This window comes from Mus caroli, unplaced genomic scaffold (assembly GCF_978045245.1).
Source record: "Mus caroli unplaced genomic scaffold, Mus_caroli_1 scaffold_9, whole genome shotgun sequence".
NCBI classification, from domain to species: Eukaryota; Metazoa; Chordata; class Mammalia; order Rodentia; family Muridae; genus Mus; species Mus caroli.
Window position 1 is genome coordinate 41,532,315 of NW_028227264.1, and position 21,378 is coordinate 41,553,692.

Here is a 21,378-nt window from a genome sequence, read left to right on the forward strand (position 1 = left end):
GTGAGCTTCACTGTCCTCCTGGCAGGACTACTGGAGAATACCTTCTATTAAACTAGACTGCAAAGCTGGGCATTGCTTTCACATGCTAATGGGTAGATTTAAATTTGTATCTTTTTAAATCTGTTGCCTAGTACTAAAATAAATCTGGGACCCAGCAGCTCACAATAGTTAATAGCCTTTATAAATGGGTCCCCAGACACCTGTTCTTTTACTGCTAATGAGACCCTATTGTGTGTGCAGGAATAGTGGAGTTCCTGTTGAGTCTCTGTCCTAGCACATCTCCCTGTCTCCTGTGTGCAGATTTAAATGACATTAAGAAATGCTGTTTCCTCTTGGTTTCTGTCATCTCCAGAGTTCTGCCAGACACACTTATTCTCTGTAATAGGTTGTTTGTTCCTAAATGCATTAGGGTTGGTATTCTTTCCCTTTTTCCGGGTTTTGAATTTTTTAAAGAACCAAACCTCAATCACATTATTTTGTGAGGGCTTAATATAACATGATGTTGGCAGAATAGCACCAGATCCACAAAGAGCCAAGTGGAGTTTCTGAAGGAACAAGTAAATGGCTGGTGGACACTCCAGTAGCCTGTAGAACTGCAAGAAAACAAACAACAGAGTAGCCATTTCTGTGCTGTAATATGGTCATGCCTTATCCTCCGATGTCGATTATCACACCTGTTTGCATTTTCCATCACTGGCAGAACTTGTAATCATTTTGTTTACTTTTTCTGAACCAAGCAAACAAGGTACTTGTAAGTCAAGATGAACGTGGATAAAGATTGTTGCAGTCCATCAGACAAGAGCTCCTTTCCTACGGGGCAGACTGAGAGGCTGCTGCATGCACTTGTATTCTTCAGAGGACAGCGCACCCATATGCTTTTCCCACGTGCTTGAATGTGTGCTACAAAAGAAATGTGCCAGCTGTCCTGTTGCTGTGAAGCATACCTGTCAGTCACCTTAACGGGAAGAAGAGTTTGCAAGTGCACGGCCTTAGGTGACAACATTAGTTTGCCTCAAGAACCATATTGCACTGTGAGAATGGCTTCAGGAAGGTTTTATATACTTACAGAAGAATAACTACAAAATAATTTATCAGGGTGCTTTTCAGATACCCAGTAGAAACGCCAGGCAGGCAGTTTATAGCAAAGCAGGCCGCTGTCCTCTGACTGAATAAACACAACCAGCTGAGGAAACAATGAGACAGCCACATGTGGGGAGAACAGTTAGGTCCAGGCGCCCTGTGTGGGCTAGGTCCCCAGCTAAGGACCCCACTACTGTCTCTTGCTACAGGTTTCAGATGTTATCTGATAAAATTCTTGGCTTTTGGCATGGTGAAAACTTGTGATTTGTTAAACATTCCTCCCCCCAAAAGGTTTACCTGATATTCACAAAGATGTTAGGTTAGATGCAAAAGTAGGCAGTGAATGGCTCTTAAATAAGCTGAATATAGCCCAAGATAGCTTGGATCTGGATCCGTGCTGTGTGATACAAGCTTGAGAAACGTGAACAGTATCTACTCACCCTAGATAAGGAACTAGTGACAGACAACATGTAGGATACCACCAAAGTCCAAATGGTGGACCTGGGAGTTCCATCAGGGTTGCTTACAGGAGTATGGCTGAGAGGTACTTATGTTTACAGAAATGACTCAGTCATCTGCATCCCCAGAGCCCCTGGCAGCACCAGTGGCAGCACACTAAGCCTTGAGCAAACTGAATTGTGCTTGCAGGCAGCAGGCAGTGTTGGAGAGTTCCCTTCCCTGATGGCTTAGTTGGTTTGAGCATTGGGGGTGGGGTCTGTCTGGTCAGTTTCTGGGACTTCTCAAGCCTTTCAATTGTTACTTCCTGACTCCAGGACCGCTGCAGGATTGAATATTTCACTTTGCTTTAGAGCAGTGGTTCTACCCCCACAGGAGGTTGCATATCTGATATTTATATTATGATTCATAGCAAAATTACACTTATTGAAGTAGCAACAAAAAATAATAATACACTTGGGGTATCACCACAACATGAGAGACAGTGTTAAAGGGTAACAGCATTAGGAAGGTTGGGAACCTTGCCTTAGAACACCCTGTATCTTAAGACCCTTCCAAGTTAGAAGGTTTCATCTCAGATGGAACTGCTACATGAAAACCTGCAGCATCCACACTCACAGATTCTAATCTCAGTGAGCCTTATGGAATCTTCATCATCACAGACGTGACTTGGGGGCTGGGGCTGGGATAGGAGGGACAGTGCACCTCAGTTCATACTTCAAACACCTGAATTATGCAGGTCACCCTGTGAGACGAATGGTAAGTCGTACTGCTGACTGTTTCAGAGTTATTCAGAATGGAATCTCTGCTAAGTGCACTGGGAACACAGAAAGCATTTGTTTTGTTCACCGTGGAGGAACTTATTTTAAGTTCTTACTAATGATATTCTGACAGCTAGACAATGCTGTTTGGAATAATTCATGGGGAAAGGTCTTCATACCTTAGTTTTACACTTTGTTGAACTCCCCTAACGAAGACGTTTCTATGCCGGGAGAGGGAGCACAGCCACCCAGTCTTTCTTTGCTTTAGTTGGGTGCCTTCTGGAATGAAAGCAGGAACACCAAGGTGCATGTCCTGTAGGTGCTGCTGTGACATTAATTCCTCATTGGGGTAAAGGGAGGCGAACCACAGTCTCTGGTGGTTTTAAAACTGGCTGTATATTAGAATCATATTTGTGGAACTTTACCCTCCCCCCATCGGATCATAATATCATCTTACACTGCCCAGTTTCACCCCTTTGGTAAACATGCATCCCCCTTTCCTACTCCCACCATGACTTGTCCTGTTCAGTGAAGTATCACACTTCTAATAAACTAATTATAGTGTAAGAGAAACAGAAAGAATTTATAAATGAAGACAACAGGCAAACTTAGGGGCAGACATGAATATAGGAATTTATAGGTACAAATTGAGAACAAATACCATTTACCAAATACTCCTTTGTAAGTGTGATACGAATGATCGTTTTATATAATTAAAACAGCTGTCCTTAAGGTAAGCATTCTTCAATCCAGCTCGAAAAATGCATGACAATACCTACAGGATGGTCTTAGTAAGAAGGATTCTTAGATTGACCTCTGTAGGTTCAGGATACTTACTCCTACTGAGTTGCTAATGCACACTGGGATGGCTACTCCACCTTTATTGGCAGACTAATCACATTTATAATTTCTTGGCTGTCTTTAGTTTGCTAGCAAGTTACCACAGTGGAACTCAGAACACCTGTGTTCCTGAAAGCCATTACTGGGTACATGGACTGGAGATGGATTTTAAAATAACAATATTGCTTTACACCTTTTTGGGGTATGGTTACGGGAACTGCAGTACTTCCTTGTTTGTTCTCTGAGACACTGTGGCAGAGGAGCATCTTTACAGACATGCACTACTCTTGTTTCAATCCATTCTTGCTTCTCATCAGATTCACATTTGTGGTTATCTACCCTGCATGGCAAGTGCTGGGAAAACATTTGTACAGCATCCTGCCAAGGAAGACTGTGGCCTGTGTGGAGTACAGTGGATTCACTGTTCAAGATTTTCATGTGTTTATTAAAAGGGAAAAGCCCCAGATACTAGTTAATTATATTCGTTTGAATTACTACATCTTGTGGTTAGTGTGTTGAATTTGTTAAATAGTTTAAGTGTATTCAATACAGAATTACAGCAGTTTTATTGATACACTGGCAAAGAAACAAACATGACCACTCTTTACCATCTGTTTATAATGCTATATAAAGAAGACCATGTTGGTTGCCATGGAAACTGCATTTCCCAAACCACAGAGTGTTTGCTTAAAATCTCCAATCTTTTAAAGTCATAAGCTTTTCCCCAAAAACGGGGAAAAAAGAAAAGAAAAAGTATTAAAATATTAAAATGTCCAGTGGGTTTTTTTTTGTTGTCGTTCTCCTGAAAGTAATATTTCTGTAAAATTTATGCCAAAACTGTTATTTTACCTCAGGATCTCATTGATTAGGTTGTAGGCTCTTACTTTGAGAATCTGGGGTGTTTTCAAAAACTGGGGAGAAAACGTAAATGCTATCCTACTTAGAGGTATAACTCTTTTTTTATATATACCATAAATGGCCTTTTCAGAAACTCTTGTAAGGAAAAACAGTGAAAAGGAGTCTGAAGATGTAGCACGTATAATAACATAGTAGCTGGGGTACAAAGGTGCTTGGAGCCGGGCGTGGTGGCACACTTTAATGCCAGCACTCGGGAGGCAGAGGCAGGCAGATTTCTGAGTTCGAGGCCAGCCTGGTCTACAAAGTGAGTTCCAGGACAGCCAGGGCTATACAGAGAAACCCTGTCTCAAAAAACCAAAAAAAAAAAAACCAAAAAAAAAAAAAAAAAAAAAAAAGGTGCTTGGAATCACACTAGCTAACAGAGTCGCAGCTGCCATTTTAGGTAATGTGGGAAGACTACGGCAGGGAGCTCATAGCTTTGAGCAGAGTTGTTGAGACGTTTAAACCTGAGGCTGTTAAGAACTGTTTGTGGGGTTAGGAGAGAGAGGTCAGTCAGCAAAGACTTGCCTTGCAGACACGATGACCTGAGTTCAATCCCCAAAATCCACACAAAAGTGTTGTCTGGTGCCACATAGTTGTGATTTTAGCACTGGGGAGACAGACAGAATAGGGTTGCTGGCGCTCTCAGGAAATCCCTGAGATTTAATTGGTGATCTTCAGACCAATGAGAAAGTGTTTCTCAGCAGAGGCAGCCGTTCTTGAGGATGACACTCAACATTTCCTCTGGCCTCCATACACATGGACACATACATGCAAGTCCACCCCAGGCAGCCACATCCCCTTACACACATAAACATATGCCTAGCATAAGTACATTTTAAGAAATATGCTGTTGTTTTTACTGAATTAAATAAGTTCATATGCTTGAGACTCTTGCCTAGGGAATGAAGGTGCTTCACTGTTATTCCTACTAGTAAAGAATTAATTTCCCTAACCCCAAATGATTATGTGCACCCACAGGGTTTGTTTGTAGAGACCCAGTGGCTGGCTATATAGGCGTTAAAAGGATTTTTTTTTTTGCCATATTCTTTAAAACACTTTATTTTTCATGTTCTTCTTGATTATTCTTGATGTTTTTGCACTGAGACAGGTAAAATACATTTGCATTTTTTCCAGCTTTTATTATAGCCTAGACCATTGGTCATTCAGATACCAATAGTTAGGTTATTGACCCCTTGTGTGTCTCAGAGAATACTGAGTATTTTACATGCTCAGCGTTCCTTATTAGTCTCTGCAGTGACCCTGCAGTTCTGTAAGTATGTTCATTCTTTTTTTTAAATACATTTATTTCTATTTTATGTATGTGAAGGTTTTGCTGGAATATGCACCGCATTTTCGTCTGGCGCCTGTGAGCTGCCACATGGGTGCTGGGAGTTGAACCTGAGTCCTCTGCTAGAGCAGCCTGTGCTCTCAACGTGAGTCATCTCCAGCCTCCAGCATACCCCTGAAATCAGAGTTTCTCAACCTCCTCACTCTGTCCTGGGTGGCTATAAGGTTTGTTGTCAGATGTTCAGAAGCAGTGTCCCCTCAAGTTGTGACAACCAGAATAGCTGTAGACATTCCCAGAGTTCGCCTGTGAGAAGGGGAGTTTCTCCCCTTGAGAACTACTGCTCTGTATGTAACAGTGTTTCTTTTTCATTGTTCTTCTGGTGAGTACAGTTTGACCACAACCTCCTGCTGTTCACATCTGCCACCCTTGCACACTGACTTCACAGTTTTGTTCAGTTATTGGTAAATATGAGAAGCAAAATCCTAGTACTGTTGTAATAGCCTTGGTAGTTCTTGAATTTTGAAAACTGGTAGTATAATAAAATAAACAAAGGTAGTCAACATAAGTTGTTCTAAAATCACATAACCCAAGTGGGAATTTTAAATTCAGTTTTAGACTCTCCTGCTGAGCCAAATATAGCAGCATTTGCCTTTTAATTCAGCACTTGGAGGGTACAGACTGATGGATCTCTGGGAATTCGAGGGTTCCAGGCCAGGCAGTGCTACAAAGTAAGATCATGTTTCTAAATAAATAAATAAGAAAAAAAAATCTCTACTGAGTTCAGTATATTAAAAATGCAGCGCTATTACTCTGTATAAACACCCAGCTAAGATTATCTTTTTGTTTTGTTTTTAATACCAATGTGTGTGAGAATATTTAGTATAGTTTCTATCAATCTTCTCTGTGGCATTAAAAATTAAAAGGTGATCAGTTGTGACCCATTCTTACAAAGCTAAAGAATTTTTTGTTTTGTCTTATTTTTTTAAGGTAAACTTTTAATACCAATTAAATAGTTAAGGTTGTTTTTCTTTTTCAAAAACATGACTTTTTGCTACATCTCTCTTGTGAAGGATGGCTTAAATGCAAAATCCATTTTTGAGGAATGTTTTAAACTTGTGACGTTGTGAAATGAAACACAGCGTTCTCTGAACTTGTCAAATTAAGTTTCTATGGTTCAAGTCTTTCCTAAAATTCTCTTTGGAGTTTAATAATATTTTCTGATTGTCTAACAGATGATTTCAGAACATGTGTCAATTCATGGCTCAGGGCTGTTTGGTAGGAAATTACTAGATCTCACTATCATTAATTAAAAGGCCATTTGGAAGAATGCAGGCATAGAGAATAATAGCTTTCTTAGGTGTATGAGAATATTAGACCTTTCAGACTAGTAATTGTACAAAATGATTGTGCTGAGTTTTAACTACTGTAATTTTTATGTAGGCAGTAGCTTTCATGGTATTTATATATTTTAACAGTTTCAGTGGGAACCAGAATGTGCAGTGAGAAGTATATTTATTTTATATTTTATGGAACATTTTTCTGCTCTTGAATAATGAGGAATAGTTAGCACCATTCTCTAGTTATTGATTTAACTACAAAGTATTTGACGGCAACATCTCTGTATTCAAGTGGCCAAAGAGAAATCTACTTTTATGGGACAAACTGAATTAATGTGAGGGAAAATAAATAGAGCATCATTTCTATGACCTTTCTGTCAAAGATGCATAATCTGAATGCAGTTGCAAAGATCCAACAGTCAAAGCCACAATGAGAGAACTTCTCAAGGTCAGCTGACCTGAGATCTTCAACGTGGTCAAGGCCCTAATGTGTGAGGATGACCAAGAAACCATTCCACATTTTAAAAATCCAAGAGACATGACAGCTAAAGGCCTAGAGCTGAGCTCATCCTTTTCTTACAAAAGGTATCACTGAAATAATTGGCTAAGTTTAAGAGGTGTCTGCAGTTCAGGTACTAAAAACACACTCCTATTAATTCCCGTTTCCATGGTGCCTTCTGCTTATTTGGACAGTTCAAGTTGGCAACTGGCTGCTTTCATTCATTCATTTGTTCATTCACATACTTGTTTGTTTGTTTTATTTGTTTTTTATGGGGTGGATTTTGAAACATTCTCTATGTAGCCCTAGCTGTCCTAGAACTCACTATGTAGACCAGGCTAGCCTCACAGTCACAGAGATCCTTAAGCCACTGCGTCCCAAGTGCTAGATTTAAAGGTGAGCAGCAGCATGCCCAGCCAGCAACTGACGTTAAATGTTTCAAGGAAAACTTGTTCTGTAGTTGAATGTCTTCCTGTCTGAGATGATGCTTCGAAGGGGAAGCTTAGAAAAGATGTAGACCCCAGGGTTCCTAGTGTCAGGTTCTACTACTTATTACTTTGGGTCTTGGTTTCCCCATCTCTAAAATGAGGATAAAAATGGTGCCCTTAATGCTGGAGAGGTGGGTCAGCGGTAAAGAGCCACGGCTGCTCTTCTTCCAGAGGGCCCAAGTGTGATTTCCTGAGCCCATGTGAGTGCTCACAGCTGTACCTCCAGTCCCCGGAGCTCCAGTGCCCTCTCCCATGATTTCCCTCTCTGAAAGTTGTGAATTTGTGAACTATTTTGGAGGCTCTGCTGTCACAGCCCACCAGGAGGGCACAGTGCCATCGACCACAAGCTGGCCCTTTGCAGAGCCTTGCTTCAGCTAACACGCCTGGGCTAGGCCTAGACCCTGGCTCCCTTTCAGCCTGTGAGGGATTTGTTTGTTTATTTATTTATTCAATACCAGGCTACAAGGTTTTGCTTTTCCACCTGCACAGCACACTTACTGTGCTATAACTCTTAGGTCTGTGTGTGAATGGGGGTTATTCAAGACTTCCTGCGCCCATGCTTCAGGAGCCTCCGACTCCGCAGTTCTGTTACCTGGGAACCTCGTTGAGCACGCCCATAAGGAGAAGGCTGCACCCTTCCGCTGGGCCCGCTGTCAGCACAGCAGACCTGGAACCCAAAGACTTTTCTTCATATCTCTTACCCATAAAGTACTTTGCCCCAAATTTGAGGTGTCTTCCCTGTTTACTCTATACTTTAATTCTATTGCAGTCATTAACTCCCTACATCCCATGAATGTGAACTGCAGAGACAGATATCAAATTGGACCCCAGGTGTCTCACTTGTCAGTTACATACTTTTAGGCAGGATACATTATTAATCATCGAAGTACCAGACATTATTCTAAACCCTGAAGATGCAGCCATGGGGAGTCCGTGTATCGTAACACATTTACAGTGAGTGTAGACAAGGAAGACAACGAAAGTGCATGATTACAAACATGTAGTGTGTCTGAGGTGGAGAAAACCGCCATCCCCATGGGTGTCAGTGTCCCTGTCTACAGAAGATGGGTCATGGCCAGTGCAAAGGTGTTCGTTAAACTAGAAGAGATGGCACATGGGAAAGCTAGTAGACACTGCTAAGTGAAACAGTTTGTCTGCTGGAAATCTGGTAGTGAGATCTCCCTGCCTCTCTTGATAGGTGTCAATTGCAGGGGTAGCCTGTAGTAATTTACTACCACCAGTTCTCTGTGGAGCAGGTGCCTTCTATTCATTAACTCACATCTAAGTGAAACTCTAGGACAGTGAATTGTGCTTTTCTGTTGACACAGAATTTGATGATCTTACCATGCTAATCCTTTCCGTTATCACCTCCACTGGTGGCCAGTTGTAAATGTCTGCAAGGTCCTAAAGTTAATTAGGTGCTGGCATTCATGATTATGAGAGCTAATAGGTTTAACTAGGCAGTCAGTCACAGGATGACTCTGGTGGGAGCTCTGTGTGGGAGGGGTGCATACAGTCTGTGACCCACCGTCCTGCCCCTTCCAATTCCTCTATGTCCTGCTCTTCTATACTCTAAATTAGTGTTGACTTTGGAAAAATTAATGAGATTTCCTCTAAGAGTTTGCTCCTCTGAACCATAATGTTACAGTAATGGTATTCTGTAGTTATTTTTCCAGTCAGTTTTGAGAACATTTTTCTTGTTGAGATCCGGTGCACTTCTCATTGCCGCTCACCTCCTCCTAACTTGCCCTGGAGGTATTATCTGATTTTCTGTAAATTATATCACCATTTTCTCCAGCTTGTTGATTTTGACTGGCTTTCTCCATCTGCTCTTGTATCTTTACATTTGGCTTTCTCCTCTGCTTAATATGTTGTGTAAATGCCAGCTATATGACTGTCACCTTTGTCTTTTCAACTGTTCCAGTACACATTTTCACAATTTTGCACAGTTGGTCTTCTTCATTAGCTAAGAAGACTGATATTCTTAGCACTAAATGTGCATTACTTTATTGCAGCAGCTGGTATTAAAACTACCTGAAGTTTCTCTGACTGAGTAAAGCCAGAGAAAATAATAGATTAATCTGAGAGCAGGTGGGCTTTTGCATTTGAGCGGTGGAGTTCATCACAACTGACCCTTTGGGTGAAGAAAAGCACGACGAACTTTGGAAACCTGATTGATTTATCCTGTGCACAGACACACTGTGGAGTGGGAAGGATCATGCACAGTACGTCAGCTCTTAGCCATGGCACTGCCCGAGTGATGCTGAGTCCCTGTGTCTGGCAGTGCAGTTATGCTTGTGTTCCATCCCACCCACAGGTCTGCTTGACCCCTTGCTTCACCACTAAGGTGGCGGGGTTGTAGTTATGAGCATAGAGGGTGAAGGTGTGACAGTCTATGAGCTCACCGAGAGTTTTCAATGTAGCCAAAGATTATTTTAATTACTTCATTTCATCCCGTTAGTATTTTAAAATATTCAGTTATATCTTTGCTGCTATTGTTTTCTGGTTGTATGTCTAATTTTATGGAGGTGGGTCACATCTACCTGCAAAGGTGATCAGTTCTGACTTTGGCTTATACTTGTTTCAGTAAACCGCTGGTGGTCAGTACTCATTTCTGCTAAGCCCCTGGCTGGATTTCCTCTCCTATTCTACGCTCTCTTTTCTCTCTCCCCCTCTCTCTTCCAGACCCTCTCTTTCTCTCTCTCTCTCCTTCTCCCCTAGGAGTCTGTCTTCTGCCACATGCCCATCACACCTAATTGCAGCTTCAGGAGAGTGTTAGTGAGGCAGGAACTTCTTGTCACTGGTGTCTCTTAGGGATTTAATTGATGTGGGATGTGCATGTGGCCCTCAAGCCATGTCAGTGGCTGCTATAACTCCCAGATTCTGAAGACTGGTCACCTCAGGCCCTAAAATTGTTTCAAATCTAGGACAATTTAGTCTTGGGATAGAAGTGGCAATGACCATAGAGTTTAGGTCATTTTGTCAATGGAAATTAACCTCTAGCTCTCTAACTGCACACAACAGTCCATGACATGCAGGCTATTTTTAGTGACTTTTAAATCACAGCACTTTCAGACTATTGTCAGGAGTGCTAGGCTTTTCTTTTACAAATGAGTAATATTCTCATCCAATTGCTAAATGTATGTGTTTTGTGTATGTGTGGTTTTTTTGTGTGTGTGGTATGTGTCTCTCTGTGTGTGTCTGTGTGTGTCTCTCTGTTGGTATGTATGTATGTCTCTGTCTCTGTATATCTGTCTGTCTGTCTGTCATTTCTTTGATACCATTTAACTTTATCTCTGCATCTGATCAGCCAGGTAGAGGTGGAGCACACCTTTAGTCCCAGCACTCTGCATGCAGCAGCAAGTGAGTCTCTGTGAGCTTGGCCACAGGTCTATAGAGTGAGTTCCAGAATAGCCAGGGCTACAGAGAAACCCTGTCTTGGAAAACAACAAAAGCCAATCAATTATTCAATAGAAAAAAAACCAGGTTTCTGAGGATCATCACACATGGGTTATTTTATTCTGTTTCTTCCAATGGGAAAACTTACTGCCTTTAAAAAAATTCTCTTGTCTTTAAAATATAGAGTTTAAAGACAAGTAGGAAAATAAAATATTCATCTATCAATTAATACTTGTTTCTGCTTAGTAGCATAACCTTTCTTTCTATCATTTAAAAATATACTTCAAAAGTACAGAATAATGCAGAACCCAGAAATCCCGACCACAGATCTACGAGGCTAAGCCTCCACCGTCCTGCTTCCAGCTTGGCTCCCAGGGCTTGTTTCTGTGCATTGCCAATTATGAAATGAATGAGACAGTGTTCACATATGCCTGTAGTCTCAGCCACTGAGGCAGGAAGGCCAAGGCTATCCTGGGCTACATGGTGAGATTCTGTCTCCAAAAACAAACAACCAGGGCTTAGTGGGTAAAGGTGCTTGCAGCCAAATCTGACAATCTGAATTTGATCTCCAGGACTCACATGGTAGTGGAAGAAAACTGATTCCCCCAAAATTGCCCCTGTCCTCTTACACACACACACACACACACACACACACACACACACACACACCAAATTAAATAAACAAATATAAAGGCTCCTGAAGGTCCACAGTCTTTGAAAAACAAACAGTTCTCCCACATCTACCTCCCAAGTGCTGATTATAGGAGTGTGCTACCACAGCTGGCTTCTTCTTTTTTTTTTTTTTTTTTTTTGGTTTTTCGAGACAGGGTTTCTCTGTGTAGCCCTGGCTGTCCTGGAACTCACTTTTGTAGACCAGGCTGGCCTCGAACTCAGAAATCCGCCTGCCTCTGCCTCCCAAGTGCTGGGATTAAAGGTGTGCGCCACCATGCCCGGCTAGCTGGCTTATTCTTATTTAAACATTTACTTTTCCATTTTTTTACTCTAACATATTACATTGTATGATTTGAAAACCATAGTTGTAGTTCATTAGTTAGTCACAAATTTAATTTAGAAAGTTTCAGTCAGCAAACAAACCAACAAAGTTCCCCAAGGTAGGAAAAGATGAGCGTATCCCCAGGGCTCCAGTTACCTGTGGTGCCTCAGGAGTGTCTGTAATTTCTATTTTAGCTGGGGACATAATTATAAGCATTGTTAGGAGTCTTATTAATCACCCCAACCCCATGTTTGTTAGAATTGGGCATCCACCTTTTATATTATGTTTCTGAGTATCTTGAGTAGTAAAACATATTCTCTTTCTAGATTTTAGCATTAGAGGGAGTCCCCCCCCCCCCCGGGTGATTCTCTGCCACCTAGGTTTACAGAGAGAGGGTTTTGAATCTATTAAATGATAATGGTTCTAAGTGGTAAGTTGTGTGTGTGTGTGTGTGTGTGGTCTCATATGGAGGCACGAGAACCATCGTGGGTGCCATCCACCTTTTGTGAGTGACAGGATTTTTCACTGGCCTGGCCTGGCACTTGCCATGAAGGCCAGGTTGTCTGGCCTGGAAGCCCCAGGGATCTGTTTGTCTCTGCTGGAAAGGTTTCAGGAGTCAATTCTCTCCTTCCACAATGTGAAAAGATCTCCCCATGGGGCTCTGTAGTTAAGAGTGAGTATTGCTCTTGTAGACATCTTGAGTTAGGTTCCCAGTATTCCAGGACTCCCAGTGCCTCTGTCTAGTGCAGACACCTGCTTATCAACACAGCACACAGACACATGCACATGGTTTAAAAGCATAAGAAGTCTTCTTAAGAAGAAAAAGGTTTTACTGTGCCCCAATACCCACCACTGCCCTCCATCAGACAGCACTTCCACTTTCTATCCAAAGTGTGGGCAAGGCACTATGCAACAGTGATGCCAGCCAGTTCTTTCAAATGGAAAAGGAAGGCACAGAGACTGTGCATAAGGAATAGGTCCCTTGTGGCCCGTTTTTATCAGTAGTAACTAACTTCCTTTACATGGTATTCAAATAACACAGCACAGCATGTTCGTTAGAGTGTGTTGGGGCTTTTACTGTGTGTAACTTTATCACTTTTAAAGGAGTCATAATTTAGGAAGAGCGATTCAGGACTTCAGAGTGGAATGGCTGTATTTCCAGTCAACTGGCAATATAGCTGTTCAGGGTTCTTTTACATAGACTCATGGGTCAGCAGGGAGTTCTTTTAAGTGCTGGTCTCCATCAGCTATAGTTTCCCCCAGTGTTCAGCTGCATAGAGTGTTCAACAGTGGGCAGGCTGAAGCAGCAGCAAGTGTAACCCCAGTCCTCAGACACTCACGTGATATCTAGGAAGGCCTAGATATCAAGATTATTCAACCTTTGGCAGTGACCAGATAAGGGGACTGTCTTAGTTAGGGTTTCTTTTGCTGTGAAGAGATACTGTGGCTATAGCAATTCTTTTAAAGGACAACATTTAGTTGGAGCTGGCTTACAGTTCAGAGGTTTAGTCCATTATCAGCTCAGAGTTCTATGTTTTGATCAGAAGGCAGCAGAAGGAGAGTGCCATACTAGGTGTTGCCTCAAAGCCTGGCCCCACAGTGACACACCTCTTAATAGTGGCACTCCCTGATGACCAAGCATTCAAACAGGAGTCTATGGAGGCCATTCCTATTCAACCCACCACAGGAACCTTTAGCCCATGAGTATGAGCTCTCTTGTATGCCTGGCCAGTCAGGGTTTCCCAGCCCTTCTCTGCAAATGGCATCACAGCTCCCAGGAAGGCCTAGATATCAAGATTATTCAACCTTTGGCAGTGACCAGAATTACAACTCTCAACTGAGGTCTGAGATCCTAGACCCCAAAGACTTGACAGCTTCCTGGTGACTGGAAGCTGCAGGCTATCTCCTTTGGACCCCCACAGCCTTGGATCCTTCTGTAGTCTCCTGAGCTCACTGCCCTTCTTCTGCCCTGGCCACTGAGCCATTCAGCTGTTGCTTTAGCCATCGAGCATTAGCTGCCTGGCCCCTTCTACAGTTTGGCCACTGTCTACAGGACTGCTCTGCAGTAGTCACTGCCCTGTCTTCTGCTTCTCATACTTCTCTGTTGCTAGCCCAGCTTGTGTACTGAAAGTAGATAAGGAGAAGCCATTGGAGGGGCTGAGTTTCTTCCAGCTGCCTCACTGTACCTGAGGAATCTTCTTCTATAGCCGGACAAGTGTGTGGACTAATCACAGCTTTGCCTTTTAGCACCAGTCATGACCACAGAGCAGTGCTTCTCAGCCTTCCTGATTCTCTGACCCTTTGATACAGTTCCTCATGCTGTGGAGACCCCCAATTTTCATTGCTACTTCATAACTAATTTTGCCACTGTGATGAATTGTAATGTAAGTATCTAACATGCAGGATGTCTGATATGCAATCCTTGTGAAAGGATTGTTCAATTCCCCTCAGGAGGTCGAGACTCACAGGTTGAGAACCACTGCCACAGGGACTTGCCTGTGTTTTGGACCAGTCACCAGTCACAGCAATACCTGTGCTAGACCCCTAGGGGAAATGTGTGCGTGTGCGTGTGTAAGTGCCTCCTGAGCCATCTAGACTTCATACAGGCTTGTGACAGGGACAGTCAGCAGAGTTACCTCAAGGCATGAAGGATTAGGCTTGCAAGCCCAAATACTTTTAAATTTTGGCACTTCCATTTCTAATTGACTAATGCTAATGTGGCCAGTAATTATTAAACTTTTCCAAGTCTCCTCGCTAATTTTCCTTATTTATAAAAGGATGTCACTAGGAACTTCTAGCATGGTTTTTGTGAGAAAATAGCTGGTACTTGACTTCACAGTATGCCATGCCTGTCGTCTGTGTCACGCTTGCAGGCAATTTTATTATTCTGTGTGGTAAAGAACTTACAAGTTCATAGTAAATACCCCCAAAAGGCCTAAAAGAAGCAGCCACTGGACTGGTGAGATGGCTTAGAGGGGTAAAGGCACTTTCTGGAAAAATCTGGAGACCCAAGCTTAAGCCCTGTGCTCTCCATGTGTCATAGTGGAAGAGGAGAAAACTGATTCCTGCATGTTGTTCTCTGCCCTCCACATTCATGCGTTTATATTTGCAGACACACACTTGCACAAACATAAGCACCGCCTACCCACCTCCACACATGAATAGATAGAATTTAAGAGGACTGTGTATGTGCCTTAGGCTTTCTATTGACGTGATAAGACACTGTGACCAAAAGCAACCTGAGGAAGAAAGGGTTTATTTTATTTTACACCTTGTAGTCCATCATCCAGAGAAGTCAAAGCAGGAACGTGCAGGCAGGATCTGACGAAGTGCCCAATGGCTTACTTAGCCTGCATCTTACAGCACCTGGGATCAGTAGTCCAGGGGCAGCACTGCCCACATGTGCTGGGCCCTCTCACACCAATCATCAATCAAGAAGTGGACCAAAAGCTTGCCCACTGGCCAGTCTGGTAGGGTCATTTTTATGTTGTTGTTGAGGTTTCTTCTTCCCAAATGACTGTAGCTTGTGTCAGGTCGACAGAAAACTACAGTGCGGTATGTTCTGACAGGCTGCCACTGGCCTCAGTTTGTGTATAGTGCCGGGCTGCAGTCCTCTGCTCTCACCATTAGTGTGTTTATATTTCTTTATCTATGTCTTGGTGACTTATATTTGTGGGTAGCATGCATTCCTTTATATTGGTTACTAATTCTTCCTAAGTCCCCTAAACTTAAGAGTTCCCAGGATTTCATTTCTAAGGACGTATGCATGCATGCATATATTTAGTTAGTTTTTTGAGACAAAGTCCTGCTGTGTAGTCCAGACAGGCCTTACTTAGGCTTGCTATAAACCTTCAACCTCCTGCATGTTAGAATTTGTAGTATGGAGCTCTGGAGGAAGAGGTAAGTGGAAGAGTTGGAGGCCAGCCTGGTCTACATAGTGTGTTCCGAGACAGCCAGGGTTATGTAGACAGACCCTGTCTCAAAAAACAAAATTGAAACTAGAACGTCTGGTATGTACCACCATATCTATTTTTTCCCTTTTCTTAGCTTTTTCTGTCATTGTTTTCCTTCTCTTGTTTTCTCTCCCCCCCAACCCCCACCCCAGGACACCTTCATCCGTCAGCTTCCGTGTCTCAGCCATCACTTCCATGAAGAACCCATTAAATTTGTACCAGAGCATTTCCAGCTCCCCACTGGGCATCTCCATCTGGAAATCCTCCGTGGATTCAAAATTAACATGTCAAAAATGAACTCATCAATTCCCTATTAGATTTATTTCCAACTTCTCCTAGGTGTATCATTATGCTTAACAGAGAGGTTTGACTCTTTAGCCACGGCCTTTCCTCTGTTCCCCAGTTCCAGTCAGTGAGCCAGCTGCCCAGGGCCACCTCCGCTGCTGCGCTGTGTCTTCCAGCTCTTCTTCACCCCTTCACTGCACTGCCCTAATTGCAGCCCTCATTATCTCTCCCCAGGCTGCTGGATGAGGTGTCCCTCACTGGTCTTCCCTCTCATTTCCTCTGCATCCAGCATGTTGTCATCATGGTATTAGGCCCAGGGAACAGTTTTAGTTTTTAGCACTAATTGCATCACTATCTTCCTGACAAGCTGTCCAAGCCTCCAGATTGCTTTTAGAAGTCCAGACTACACCTGAGTCCCAAGGCACATCATCCTTTGGCTCTCTGCTAACCGGGCTTGTTTCTGTGAGTCTCATGCCTAAATGGACCTGTCCCAGTCCTGAACCTGTTCCCACTCTGCCCTTCCTGTCACTGCTTCTTGTGCTCCTTTCTATGAGGTACTCCTTTTCCTCACTGCAGTGATGGAGCCTCAGCCTGCTCTCTTCCCATTCTCTACTCCAGGACTGAGGACCACCTCCAGCAGGAAGCTCTTCTCTGGGCGCTGTTATATTCAAATGTATTAGGAGCTTTTTGTAATAACTGCTTTCTTACAGTTCCTATTCTTTGTGTGTCCCTCCATCTCGACAGATTTGTATTAAATCAATTTAAGAGGATGTGTTTTAACAAGGTGTCATAGTGGTGATTTGAGATGTTGAGGTAGAAAATTGAATTAAGGAAGAGAAGTGTGTTAACCATTGCAGATGTGATGGCGCGGGCGGCTGACGGGAGCTGGCCTCTGAGTGTGCCACTGCCTGAGCCGGGGCTCTAACATGGGAGGCTGCCTGGCCCAAAGCCTTGTCTCAGCCTACCTTCTAAGAACTCAGTTCCCCTAGTAAGTAAGTTAGTCATCTTAGAGCCACACTAGAATTTTGGGAGAGGCAAAGCTTTCAACAGCACTGGGCATGGTAGCTCACACCTGTAATCCCAACACTTGAAAGGCAGAGGCAAGAGAATTGCCTCAAGGTCAAAGCCAGCTTGAGCTAGACAATGAATTTCAGGCCAGCCTAAAATTCAAAATAGGTTGGGTTTTTTGGTTTTTGTTTGTTTGGTATGGTTTGTTTGTTTGGTTGGTTGGTTGGTTGGTTTGGTGTGATTTGGTTTTTACCCCTGTACTGGCTAGTTTTGTGTCAAGTTGACACAGGCTGGAGTTATCACAGAGAAAGGAGCTTCAGTTGAGGAAATGCCTCCATGAGATCCAACTGTAAGGCATTTTCTCAATTAGTGATCAAGGGGGAAAGGCCCCTTGTGGGTAGGACCATCCCTGGGTTGGTAGTCTTGGTTCTATAAGAGAGCAGGCTGAGCAAGCCAGAGCAAGCAAGCCAGTAAGGAACATCCCTCCATGGCCTCTGCATCAGCTTCTGCTTCCTGTTCTGCTTGAGTTCCAGCCCTGACTTCCTTGGTGATGAACAGAAGTATGGAAGTGTAAGCTGAATAAACCCTTTCCTCCCCAACTTGCTTCTTGGTCATGATGTTTTGTGCAGGAATAGAAACCCTGACTAAGACAACCCCCAAATATAATTTACAGACTTTTTAGAATTAATAGTATTTAAAATTAGTTGTACATTCATATTAAGTGATTTTTCTAGGACTGTCAAAAGTGCAAATTCTATTTGAGTTGAATTAAAATTGTTATTTTAGGTTTGACTCATCTCTGGATGTGCATTAAGCTAGTCCCATAATTCTCGGTGAGTATCACAAAAGGCACCTCTCCAGATGTCTTATACCATGTGGTTACATCCTGGGCCCACCACCACCTTGTCATCTTTCCACAAGACAGTTCTTGTTTTGTTTCTTTTCATTTGCTTTAATAAAAATACTGTAGTAACTTCCCAGTGTTCCTTGGATAAAGAACAAACCTATTGCTATAGATTGTTTAGCCTGGTGGTTGAGTCCCTGTGTCCCCTAGGTCATACCTGGACTAGGAGGCCACTCTTCTTCCCCTTTCTCTCTCAGGTTCCTTTTCCATCTGTTCTTCTTTGGACGTCAGCTCAGGCACTACTTCCTCAAGCAAGCCTGTGGAAGCGTTTATTACAGCTGTGGTTTTACATTGTATTAGTGGTTATTTCTATTTCTTGTGCTTGATCCTAAGCTCTTGCCTGGTTTTGCTTGCCATAGCACCTGTACCTGGCTAGCATAGTGCCTTCCTCATGCACGGAAGCCTTCAGAGTTCACTAGGCAAATGGATATGTGAGCGGTGAGACTTGTTTATACCAATCAAACATAAACAGCCTTGCAGCGGTTTAATGATGCGGGTTACACAGTGCTTTCATTTACAACACCAATAACAGTGAAGGGCTTTTTGCTTTTATATTTGTTATACTTGTGGGAGATAAAATAATATAGTAAAATGAAATTATTGACAACCACAAAATAAGGAAAACTCCTAGATGCCTGTGGAATATCGCAGAGACTGTGTCACCCTTTAGTCTTTTCCAGCAACATCAGTAGATGTTTTTAAGCATCAGTAGAGGCTGCTGTAGTCTTCTAGTCATGTAAAGCCATTTGGTGTGCTGAGGCTCCATCTCTTACTGTCAGTCCAAAGGCTGCCCGGCTTCTCCTCCCCATCCCCTCATGCTGTGCCTCTCAGTTCCCCCACCCCTCACAGCCTGCTCCTGACACCATGCTCTCTGTTCACCTCCACAGCCTCGCTTCCCCAGAACACCTGCCCCCACATGTTCTCCAGCTCAGCCCCTCCCCAGACTCCTTAGCTCTCATGGAAGTGCTGTTGCCACCTACTTAGTATTTCTGGTTTTCACAGCCTCATTCGTCCACTAAATCAGTTTGTACCACATCTGACAAGTGCTTTTAATCCAAGGTGTTGTCTGTACAAAGACAGACCACATCTCAGTAGTGTTAGACAGGAATTGCTGTTCGCTGAGGGTTTGACCGAGTAACACTGAGAGCATGAGCATCACTGTTTTCCTACCAACAGCCACACCTGTGGCACACAGGCTGAGTATCCTCTCTCAAAGTACTTGGGACTGGAAACCATTCCAACTTCAGGGGTTTCAGATGTGAGAGTATTTGCATGGACTTTAAACTGGTTGCAGATCCCTAATCTGAAGTAGAAATGCTTCAGAACCCAGGAGCTGTGCAACCCCAGCGTGATTTTGCCAGCGTCTGGATATGGTTCTGCTGGCCAGTATCCCTCCTTGATGGAAGACTGAGGCTGGCATTCTGTAAGAGTGACCTGGATTATAGCATGGAAGATTTGCAGTGTCCATTGAGATTCTGGGGGTTTTATGCCCAGAAGACAGGCTTGATCTTCTCTTTTGTTTGTGAATGAATATTAAGCTTTGGGGAGTTATCATATCAGTTTATCCCAGTGCTGTTTTTAATGGTGTTAATGGAGTTAAAGAGACTGTTTGGGGGGGACGTTTCATTTACTCAAACTGTCGTCTGCCCTCTAGGTTGCTAGCCCCAGTCTTATGTGACTAAGGGTCAGAAGCTGGGCTTCTTGGAGCATTCTCTTGTTTTGCCCACCAGCCTTTTCATATTCTTTCCCTCATCTTTCTGTACCACGTTCTGAAAGAGGCAAATGTTTCAATGAGATGCCATTGGAGTGGGAATTCCATTAGAGATCTACTACTTGGTGAAGTAGAAAAACTATGGGAGGGCTGGTGAGATGGCTCAGTGGGTAAGAGCACCCGACTGCTCTTCCGAAGGTCCAGAGTTCAAATCCCAGCAACCACATGGTGGCTCACAACCATCTGCAACGAGATCTGGTGCCCTCTTCTGGAGTGTCTGAAGACAGCTACAGTGTACTTACATATAATAAATAAATCTTTAAAAAAAAAAAAAAAAAAGAAAAACTATGGGAGATCCTCCTGTTCATTAGAAAAGTGGGGAAAACTTGTTAGATGTGGGAATCAAAAGCAGGAGACAGAAAATGGAGAGAGAGAGAGACCAAAACAACAACAACAACAACAAGAATACAGTTATGAAGTTTCCTGCCATGTGCCACCTTGGCACCCCACACTTCAGTCAGTCCTCCATCCAGGACACAGCCTCTGAATCACACCTGTCATTGCTGAATAACAGAAGAGTTTGTCAAGCATAGGCCCGCCTGCCCTGAGCCCACTGCTGCAGTCTGTCTAGCAAAGCCAGCTATTACAAAGCAGGTCTAAGCTGCAACGTCCCTTTGATAGCAGATAGTGAAGGAAGGAGCGCAGCCTGGAGTGGAGTGCAGCGTGCTTGTGGGCACCTTACTGAGCACGCAGAAGGCTGCAGATTCCAACCTGGCACCGTAAGAAAAGGAAAAGGTGCAGGGTAGGCATTAGCCAAGGGCAGGGCCCAGAAAGAGAAGGGAGCCATAGTGCCAGACCCACACTGAGAGTGTTACTTTAAAAAACCCCGTCACATTCTCTAGCTGTCTTCTGAATGTGCTGCGTGTGCGTTAGGCTTTCCTCCATAATTCTGTTTGTTAAAAAACAACAGTCCTAGTGTCAGGTCTTAGAAATTTGACCGTTTTTATAGCCATCTACAGCTCGATCTGTCCAGCCTTGGGAAAGTGTGTCACCTCTTCTCTGTGTGTTTGTTAACAGGGCCCTCGTACACGACAGCCGGCATAACCTACAACTGCGGGGCCTGGTCGTGCTCCTCATATCAAAGGCTGCGGGGCCCAGCACTCGGAACGCTTCATGTCAGAACTATGACATGGTCAGTGGGGTATACTCATGGTGAGTCTTCCAGCATTGCTCTCTGGATTGCAAAATCACTATTTGTCCCCTCATCATTTCCTGATTCTAAGTCAGATATAAAATTATATATATAATTTATATTATATAAATTAAAGCCCATTGTTTATATTTATATTGCTTTTAAAATTAGAGTTTGGAGCCCCTGAGGTGGCTCAGCAGTAAAATTTCCTGTTGAGAAACCTTGATGGCTTGAGCTTTCTACTCAAGGACCTTTGAGGTAGAAGGACACAGGCAACTCCCAA

The 21,378-nt window shown here is 43.2% G+C and overlaps 1 protein-coding gene across 1 annotated transcript in view; it reads left to right on the top strand.

Moving 5' to 3' along the window:
* Positions 1 to 21,378, top strand: part of Pdss2 (decaprenyl diphosphate synthase subunit 2) — a 214,939-nt gene that overhangs the window by 52,266 nt on the left and 141,295 nt on the right. Inside the window, exon 2 of the mRNA XM_021173960.3 lies at positions 20,981 to 21,115. Within this exon, the coding sequence (XP_021029619.1) occupies positions 20,981 to 21,115 (135 nt within the window). The remainder of the gene's footprint in view (positions 1 to 20,980; positions 21,116 to 21,378) is intronic.